Source organism: Heloderma suspectum, chromosome 3 (assembly GCF_057233095.1).
Source record: "Heloderma suspectum isolate Gila_16-S chromosome 3, 16-S_ref, whole genome shotgun sequence".
Lineage (NCBI taxonomy): Eukaryota > Metazoa > Chordata > Lepidosauria > Squamata > Helodermatidae > Heloderma > Heloderma suspectum.
In genome coordinates, this window is record NC_139460.1 from 89,067,927 (window position 1) to 89,078,157 (window position 10,231).

The 10,231-nt window shown below is 44.8% G+C and overlaps 1 protein-coding gene across 1 annotated transcript; it reads left to right on the plus strand.

Annotated features, from left to right (window-relative positions):
• The first annotated feature begins 271 nt into the window (after window positions 1-271).
• Window positions 272-9,928, plus strand: KCNJ15 (potassium inwardly rectifying channel subfamily J member 15). Its single transcript, XM_084841723.1, has 2 exons — window positions 272-336; window positions 8,785-9,928. Coding segments are annotated over exons 1-2 (1,146 nt in total). The 5' UTR covers window positions 272-334.
• Window positions 9,929-10,231: the final 303 nt, after the last annotated feature.

A 10,231-nucleotide genomic window follows, 5' to 3' on the forward strand; every position in this document is an offset into this window, starting at 1 on the left:
ACCAACCATTCATCCCCCTTGAGAGTAAGCTATTTTAACTGAGGGAGGGAGGAATAGAACAGATCAGTGGACTGGAAGGTGGAAGCAGGAGAAGACACTTGTCTCTGTGTAGTTCTTAATTAACAAGCGGCAAAGAAAAGGGGACCAGAGCATAAAAAAAGAGGATGCGGGGGGGGGGGCATCAAAAATCTAGGGGAAAGGGAAAGCTTGGAACGAGAGTACTGAAAGGGGATAAAGGCTAGAGGGGCTGCCTGTGCTCTCTTCTTTGGCTGTACTACTCAGTCATTACAGGGACCTGCAGGAGACAGTGATCACACTAGGCTCATTTCCTCCTATGTAAGTAAAATGGGGATATAGATACTTGCCTTCTCCGCAGGACTGTGGTTAGGATTAATTAATGTTTGCTTAGCACTTTGAAGATGTAAAGTGATACAGGGCAGAAGTGCTCAGCATTGTTTTTATAAGCACATGTGGATGATAAGATCTCTTTGTAACCAGCAGCTGCAATCTGGCACGTGGGGCTGACTTAATGGAATGGAAAGCTTGGCCCTTTGGTGAGCCAATATCTGTCGAAACTTGCTGTCTTAAAAAGACAGGTAATCGTAGCACAGCATGAACTGGGGCAAGGGTGAGAGGGAGGTGGAAAATCACGGATCTCTGCTTTGGATGTCTAGCTGTGCTAATGAAGATCCACTGCAAAGGTGTTTGAATTCAAGGAAGTTCGAAACCAAATCCTGGCAGTAGAGATGCAAAACTCCTGAGTATTTTGTAACTCTGGAAACATCATTCACAAAAATGAAAGGGGTGGGGGATCTTGACACAGCAGGGTATGGGGGATTCATAATGTGCTTTTTTCTAGTCCAACAGCTTTGTTAGAATTGTTGTTATACAAAGCAGCAGATGTAGAAGTCACCACCATTTTTGTTTAAAACGTAATGTAATTCCCATTTTAAAAAACCCAACAAGTATAATAAAGCCTACTATTTGGTCAGTCAGGACAACAATAGCCATGCACACATTTTTCATTGTTGCATGGTTTATGACCGTAATCCTAAAGGTTTCACCCACTAGTGAAACTCATTCAAATCGATGGATTTGTATAACAAAAGAAATGGTTTATGATGACAGGCTATGTGTCATAAACATATTAGGTTGGCTGAGTGCTTTGTACATAACATCCACATGTCTGCATAAGATATTGTTTTATACATCACCCTTTGCTGGTTATCTACCAAACTGAAGTCTCTGAGCACAGCTATAGGAACAGTCTTTGGTATTCAATAGGGCAGCGGCGGCAGAGGGGGCTATTAAATTTCTAGCTTGGGTAGCTGGTAAAGGAACAGTTGGAAGATATATCTCCAAGAAAGCACAAGTAGTTTTAAATGAGAAAGGTATTTAAAAACCTTGGAACCAATCTCTTGGTAGGATTAGCTACCTGCTGTGAACACCTGCCAGAGGATCATTAGTAGGGCATAGATGACACAAGCTAGCCCCAAGAACACCTATGTACACTTCAGACTTGGGGCATCTCTACACCAGCCTAAAATCCTGCATTTAAAATGGGGCTTTCTGCTTCCCCTTTGCCAATATCCCCTTTTGGGGCAAGGTGCTTGAGCGTGTGGTGGCTGGGCAGCTTCAGACGTTCTTGGAGGAAACTGATTATCTGAACCCATTTCAATCTGGTTTCAGGCCAGGGTATGGCACTGAAATGGCCTTGGTTGCTCTGACTGATGACCTACTCAGCGGCTTTTGACACCATTGATCATGGTGTCTTACTGGATCGGCTCTGCGGGATGGGAGCTGGGGGCACTGTGCTACGGTGGTTCCACTCCTTCCTACAGGGCCGATTCCAAAGAGTGGCATTGGGGGATTGCTGTTCTACCCCATGGCTATTAAGCTGTGGGGTGCCACCGGGTTCTATTCTATCCCCCATGCTGTTCAACATCTATATGAAGCCGTTGGAAGAGGTCATTGGGAGTTTTGGGGTGGGATGTCACCAGTACGCTGATGATACTCAGCTCTATTTCTCCTTGTCGTCGGAGTCAGCTGAGGCAGTGAAGGTGCTGGACCAGTGCCTGGAGGCTATAATGGGCTGGATGAGGGCCAGTAAACTGAAGCTAAATCCTAACAAGATGGAAGCTCTATGGACTGGTGGTTCCCGAGTCCGGGAATTGGGTAAGCGACCTGTCCTGGATGGGGTTGCACTCCCCCTGAAGGAGCAGCTGCATAGCTTGGGAGTATTCCTAGACCCATCCCTGTCACTGGAGCCCCAGGTGGACTCCGTGGCCCGGAGTACTTGGGGCCAGCTTCGGCTGATCCGCCAGCTATGGCCTTTCCTGGACAGAGATAGCTTAGCCACAGTAGTACATGCGCTGGTAACTTCCCGATTAGACTGTGGCAATGCACTTTACGTGGGGGTGCCCTTGAAGACGACTCGGAAGTTGCAGCTAGTGCAAAATGCAGCAGCTAGTCTGCTGACCGGAACACCTCATCAAAATCACGTAACACCAGTTTTAAAGGGATTGCACTGGCTGCCAATACGCTTCCAGTCGGAATTCAAGGTTTTGGTAATGACATTTAAAGCCCTAAGTGGCTTGGGACCTCAATATTTGAGTGAGCGCCTCACCCTATATATGCCAGCCAGAGAACTGAGATCAGTGGGAGGGGCCCTCCTCTGCATCCCACCAGTATGAGACAGACATTATGGTGGGACGTGGGAGAGGGCCTTCTCTGCTGTGGCACCCCAGTTGTGGAATGCCCTCCGCTTGGAGGGCAGATTGGCACAGACATTGGCCTCGTTTCAGTGCCTAGTAAAAACATGGCTTTTTACCAAAGCCTTTGAGGGCTAAATGCATTCCCTAGCACACTGTTTTAACTGTTTTATTGTTTTAGATTTTAACTGGTTTTATCTTGTTTAATAGTTTAATATTTTTTAGGTGTTGAAATTATTTACTGTTTTATACTGTTTACATTGATTTTATCTGTATGCTGCCCTGAGCTCTTAATATAGGGCGGGATAGAAATGTTATAAATAAATAAATAAATAAATAAATAAATGCAGGATCACAACTGACTCCCTTTACACACGCTTCCTGTCCCCCACCCCTTCCCCCTTTCCCTCGTATCTGAGTCTTCCATTATCTTTCGTTGATCTCACTCCTCTTCTTGCCACTTTAAGTCTTTTCATGGAGGAAACTGAACTGTAACACAACAGGGTAATTTGATAGCTCATAATCTGCAATCTATTTAAAAATTAAAATCTAGTGCAGGAGACACCCTGGAGGGTCACGGCGTCATGTAAAGAGCCTGCAAACGTCTGTGAAGGAGCAATCTCAGTTGCAGGATAAAAGCTCCATGTGAAGGAGCCCTTGAACTGCACTGTAACATTCCATCTTGATTATCCCCTCGTCTTTGGAAATGGTGGTTCTGTGCACAGGGTGGGTGTGGAAGAGCATAGCAAAAGGATTTTCAGCCCCTTGCCAAACTACCATTCCCTGGATTCTTTGACTATGGTACTTAAAACTGAAGTAAATGCAGGAGCATGTGTATAATGTGCCCTGACCCACATTCATGATGGCATATAGTTCTCTCTCTCTCTCTCTCTCTCTCTCACTCACTCACACACATACACACACACACAGGGGGAGGGGCTTCTCCCCACATCACGTTCATCCCTCTACCAATGCTTATGCCTCCCAGCCTCCCCACACTACCTTCCAGTGCAATCAGAATCTACGTCTACTTTATTCCAAATTCTCTCATGCCCCATTTTCACTGAAGCATTCCCCACAAATGTTTGTTTGTTTCAAGTATTTTTATCCCACTTCTCAGCCAAAAAAGTCTCCCAGATCAACTTCTATGCAATCAATAAAACAAGACAGTCCTTGCCTGCAGGCATACAATCTAAAAAGATACAACACAGAAGGAAAAAAGGATAGGAGGGGAAGAGGAAAAAAAAGTAGTCTTCCATCACAGCGGCTTGTCTTCCCCTGTCATTGCCCTCTGTACAGCCTGCTGGGATGGCTTGATATAGCATCAGTAACCTATTGATTCCTACCATGTGCATCTTAGGAGTTGGTTGTGGACAAAGGCAGATCCATCATTTTCTTTCCCTCTGTGTCATATAGCACAAGAACAGGGGAACATTTGATGACTGACTGCAAGGGAGAATTCTAATCTGGCAGAAGGCAATCTTTTCCATCTCAACTCAAAATCGAGCTGGAGAACTCATTGGCTCACCATATGTCAGTGACATTGACAAGACTAAGAAAATGGACTGCACATTTATAGGAGTAACTGGAATATCCAGTGTTACGACAGAGAACTTTGGAAAAAACATAGCCGAGGTTCGGAAAGAATGCAATCTTTCATGCTTCCAGGCACAAGTCAGTCAATTTGGGAGAGAGGAGGTGAGGGTGAGGATTGCCTTTGAGGGTTGGTTTATTGCCTGCTTCAGGGTATTTTCCTCTGGTACAGCTGGTATGGGCTACCATCATTACAATCCAGTTGAGCATCCAGTGGCCCGTTGCTGCACGGCAGTCCTGGCAAACCTCTTCTGATTTGACAAGCATGGCAGAAGGGGAAAGAAAAAAGGAAACCCTTCTTCAGTCCAAAGAATCCTACATGAATTTCTGTGGGTTTTAAAGATTTAAACAACAGGAATTCAGGATCACATGAGAAGAGAGATGATGAAAGAAACAGAATGCAGGAAGTCAGGCCGGGGGGAAAGGCCAGGATCGGATGGGATCCATTCCAGGATATGAAAGGAAGTGACTAAACTGATACACGAAAGTTACCTAATAAAGAAACACAAATGGAGAGAGGAAGACACCAAGGACTGGTGAGATGCTATTCTAATACTTCAATATTTAATAAGTCAGGATCCAGAAATGCTTAGCTTTATAACCTTGACAGCAGAAGGGGCACTGCCTTGAAATACAGTGAGAAAATGAAAAATCTCTGGAGCCGAGCAATGAGTGAAAGGGTGACAGAAAGTGCGGCTGATGTCCTCATAGGTCATACAAGGATAGGCTGGTCTTGCTTGGGATTTTGCTCATTGTAAGAAAGAGCCTGAAGCTATTCCATCAGAGCAGCAAATCTAGGAGAAATACTGTGCCTTGTCTTAGAAATTCACAAATCCACACCCAGCTCATTAAATATGTCAGCGACAAATGTGGGCTAGTTTGTCCTGTTAAAGCCCTAAAGGGCAAATCCCCTATGTATCCCGACCAGATCTGTTAAGACTGCCTGATAACATTTGGGAACAAAGTTCAAGCAAGGAGGGGGCACATAGAGAGGCATTCTTCGTGGTTGCTCCCCATGTCTGGAAGGCCCTTCTGCTTGAGAGGTGTATCTTCCTAAAGCAATGCAAGACTTTAAAAAGAAATAGATAAGACTAGTTTAACGGCAAGAGAGAAATGCAGGGCGGAGGGCGGGGCTCCCTCTCTTGTGCCAGGTATGTGTGTGTTCTTCTACACTTGCTTTGGGAGATTTTGATGCAAACTAGAGTTGTGGGGGTCAAACAGTGGCATAATGGAAAATTTTGACATGCAGGAGCTCATCAGGACCGCCCCCAGAGCCACGTTCCCAAGAAGAGCCCCAAAGTGTCAAGAATTCCACTCCCCAAATTGGAAACTGTGCGTGTGGCACTGTCTTCTGGCGAGTGTGACAAGCAGCCAAACATCCTCCTGACTTTGAAGGTGGGATGGGGGGGAGCAGCAAGATCATGCTGGCAGTTGCATGGCAGTCTCAGCTCTCTCTCCAGCTCAAAGGCCGGAAGGAAGGCTGTGTGGCGACTGTGTAACCAAGGCAGCTGGAGTGCCATGGACATTAGGGTGGCTGCTTATGACTCATCAAAAAAGAGGAAATACATCACCAAAAAAGGGGAGAAAAGGGGGTAGTGATTTGAACAGCATTTGCCTACTCTGATTTATATGTGCGGATGCACATTTAGAAATAATAATGATAATTAAATAGAAATGCAGTAAATCTCACCACAGTGTGGAAAACTGACCAGGTGACTCGTGTGCCAGCCTGTTCTGTCTTCTGTCCAGGTGCGAACTGTTGATGGGCAACAGTTCTTATGGTTCTTCATCTTTAAGCTGGAATTGGACAGGGCAGCTTTTCAAATTGAGGACATCTTCAAACAGAGGACGGTCCTCTGGCAGCCCTTCAAATACAGGACCGTCCTCTGTAAAAGAAGATACATGGCCACCCTAAGTCAGGGCCAAAGCTCTTTTTGTCAGCCCTTCCCTTGGAAAAGGCTGGCAGGGTCATGGTGTTGGGCACAGCTGCTGAAAGGTGTTTGGAGCATCACATGGCTTCTAGTCTATGAGTTGCACCACAAAGCGGGAAGAGGATTTCTCTGGCTGTTCGCAACCCCAGCCCCACCTCTACTTTAGGAGTGAAATCAACTAGACCACAAGCTTGCTGTTTGCAGAATCTGCTTACAAGAAAGGATTCCAATGTCGAGGGGTAAACTGGAGTCCTCTTCATGAGTAGGGATGTTGGAGAAATCCACAACAGATTCAAATCAGTTCAGATTTCTATGAATCCAGCCTGCAGTTTCTGCAGCAGACTGACTTTTTCCAAGTTGCACAGATTCCATGGACTTGTGGATGGCGTTTTTAGGGGGTTTTATTGGGGGGGGGGATGGAATTTGCACAAACAAATTGCTTTTGTGCAGATGTAGGCAGCCCAGTCCACTAATTCCTTGTGGATTCCATTGTGCAGATAAAGCTCCTCCCTGCCCTACCCACCCCACAAAAGTCTTCACCATTCATTTTCTGCACATACAAATATACCTGCTACCTTCTCCTTGTGAATAACTGTGGTGACTCACACAAAAGCACCATAGAAAGCTTCCCCACCCAGGTGCCATCCTGATGTGTTGGATTGCAACCACCATCATCCTCAGCCTGCATGGTCTGCATTACGGGAGTTGTAGTACAGCATTGTTGGGCAAGGCTGATACAGAAGCATAAGGCTGAATATGGAGACTAAAGGAGACCAAGTCTTGGGGAGCAAAGAGAAGAGTTCAACATTGGAACTGTTCTCTGTTGGCGTTTTTTTTAAAATATCAGTATATTTTCCTCTCCAGAGTCGGTATATAGAATGGATCCCACTGATTCATTGTGCCATGCATTTCTTTCCTAGTGATTTTCCTTGCAGGGATTATTATGTCGTTACCTATCCTGCATTTCCTTGTTTCCATGTCTGAATTCTTCGTTTGTCTGAGCAGCATTTTCTATTGGGTTGCCCCTCCCCACCCCCGCTCTTTATTGTTCTTGTCCACATCACCGGGACTTTTTTATCTCCTTTTCCTGTTTATTATCTGGATATATTGAATAGTGTGTGGTGTGTGTGTGTTGGGTGGGGGTGACTTTACAGTCGCACAAAAGGTCTTTTACAGGCATCCTTGGTGTAGTTCTCCTCCTTCGTTTGCACTTGAAGAGTTGCTGTCTGTGAGATGCTCAAAGAAAATAAAAATAAATGTTAATTTACCTTTAGCCTGCTAGCAGTTACTCAGCTATGGGTCTAAACATAAATATTCCTCTACTGACAAAACAGGAAAGTTTCATTAGCGAATAATTACATTGCTATCCTGGGCTGGCACACATGTCTACTACAAGGACGTCTTTGGTTTCCAGAAAAGTTCTTTTAAGTAGTAACAAGGGATACGTGTTTTTTTTCCCCCTGTGGTTCATAAAAATGAACCACTTATTAAAGCTCTCTCTTGAAGCCAACAATGGAACAAAACAATGCTAACTGCATGAACTGCCAGAGTACAAAGGATGCAAGGATTGGGAGAGGGGGGTGTTTTTTGAAAGAGCAGGAAGTTTTGTTATTGGAAACTCCTGCTAACTTACTCTGGCCTTGTACTACGTAACCACTGTCTGGTCCTGGAAATTGTGTCTTTTTTTTGTCCCATCAAGCTGGCAAAGACAGACTCCTCCCGCTCTCTGTGTGCTTTGTTTAGTCCTGGACATGCTTAATCTCCATCCGGACTGAACCAGGATGCACAGTAAACAAACTTCAAGAAACAGTGCGGTCCAATCCCTTCTGTGTTTGCATAGGGCAGGGCCCTAGTGCTAGAAAGCTGAATTTGTGAATGACCTCCCGTTTTTCCACTGACTCGCTGAAATTGGAGAGGCCCATGAAGTGAACAGCCTTCTTGAAGAGCATTCAGGTGCAAAATTTCTTTCCCAAACTCTCTCTCTTTTCGCGCTCAGAGTACTGCTTGCTTTTCTTTTCGCTCTCTGACCCATCTACATGCCGAATGAGGACTTCACTTGTGAAAATCACAGTGGAAACTCTTGTTTCAAAAAAACAAACAAAGAAACATATTTTTGGCCAGCATTTCCAGGGGACACAGGATGAATCTGGAGAGTCAAAACTAACTCGATCTAGCCTTAATGAAATATTGGTGTCCTGAGTGTCTGGATCATATTCAGTTCATTAGCTGAAAACAGACTTGCCTTCTTTCTATACATAAAATGTATGAGACATATCTGAATACAGTGTAGGATTGATTTAGTAAAATTATTCTCTAGACTCCGAAACAAGTCATTTATATTGACACAGGAAGCAATTCAATTACTTTCTGCATAGGAAATTAACTCGATACCACATTGCATGTTGCTGTGGACAGCGTTCAAGTGTAGCAGCTTTTTGCCTGTACAAATGCAATTTAACCGCAGTCTCGCAATTTACATTTGGAGCCTATTTTATCGTATCTGTGTTGTTATTTTTGAATAACCCCCCACCCCATTTCTCTCTCTTTAGGCCTGAGGCACTGACAATGGAAGCTACCCAGATCAATATGTCTCAATCCCCGCTCGTGAACGGCAGCATCAGCACAAAGCTGAAGAGAAGCAAACCTCGGGTGATGTCCAAAAGTGGTCACAGCAATGTGAGGATTGACAAGATCGATGGCATTTACCTGCTTTATCTTCAGGATCTGTGGACCACAGTCATTGACATGAAGTGGAGATACAAACTCACCTTGTTTGCTGCTACTTTCATCATGACTTGGTTCCTTTTTGGGGTTATTTACTATGCCATTGCATTTCTGCATGGAGATCTGGACGGGAGCAAGTTCTCTCGCAAACATGTCCCCTGTGTGACGAATGTCAACTCACTCACTGGGGCATTTCTCTTCTCTTTGGAGTCCCAGACAACCATTGGCTATGGCTTCCGCTTTATCACTGAGGAGTGTCCCCATGCCATTTTCCTTTTGGTTGCTCAGTTGGTTGTCACAACTTTGATAGAGATCTTCATCACTGGGACCTTCCTGGCCAAAATTGCTAGACCCAAGAAAAGGGCAGAAACCATTAAATTCAGCCATTGTGCTGTCATCACCAAACACAACGGACACCTTTGTCTTGTATTCCGAGTGGCAAACATGAGAAAGAGCCTCTTGATCCAGTGCCAGCTGACTGGGAAGCTTCTCCAGACCTATGAAACCAAAGAAGGAGAGAGAATTCTGCTGAACCAAGCTAGTGTCAAATTCCACGTTGACTCCTCATCAGAAAGCCCTTTCTTGATCTTACCTCTGACTTTTTACCATATATTGGATGAGAGCAGCCCTTTAAGAGATCTTACCCCCCAGAACCTGAAAGACAAAGATTTTGAACTTGTTGTCCTTTTGAACGCCACCGTCGAGTCGACGAGTGCTGTCTGCCAGAGCCGAACGTCATACGTTCCAGAGGAGATCTTCTGGGGTTTTGAGTTCATGCCTGTGATTTCTCTCTCTCAGAATGGGAAATACGTTGCAGACTTTAGCCAATTTGAGCTGATCAGAAGAAGTGCAGATTGCACCTTATACAGTATGGACTCCGAAAAGCAAAAACTAGAAGAGCAATATAGAAAGGAAGACCAGAGAGAGAGAGAGCGGAGAACAATGATGTTGCAGCAAAGCAACGTCTGACCTCTCGCCCATCACAATCTATAATAAATGTTTTATACAGCATAGTGCATGGATTCCTTTTCCTGAGAATGGATAGGCAGCTGTCTTATTCAAACAGTTGTGATGTGGAGTGTATTCATCCCTTTATCAGATTGCATCATTAATCAAGTTTGTTTGTTTTTGTTGTGAAACTATTTTTGCATATAAGATGCCATAACTGAGGCGAATGTCTCCTGGGAAGCATAGAAAGGAGCCTCATACTGAGTAAGACCATCAGTCCATTTAGCTCAGTATTGTCTACTCTGACTGGCAGTGGCTCCCCAG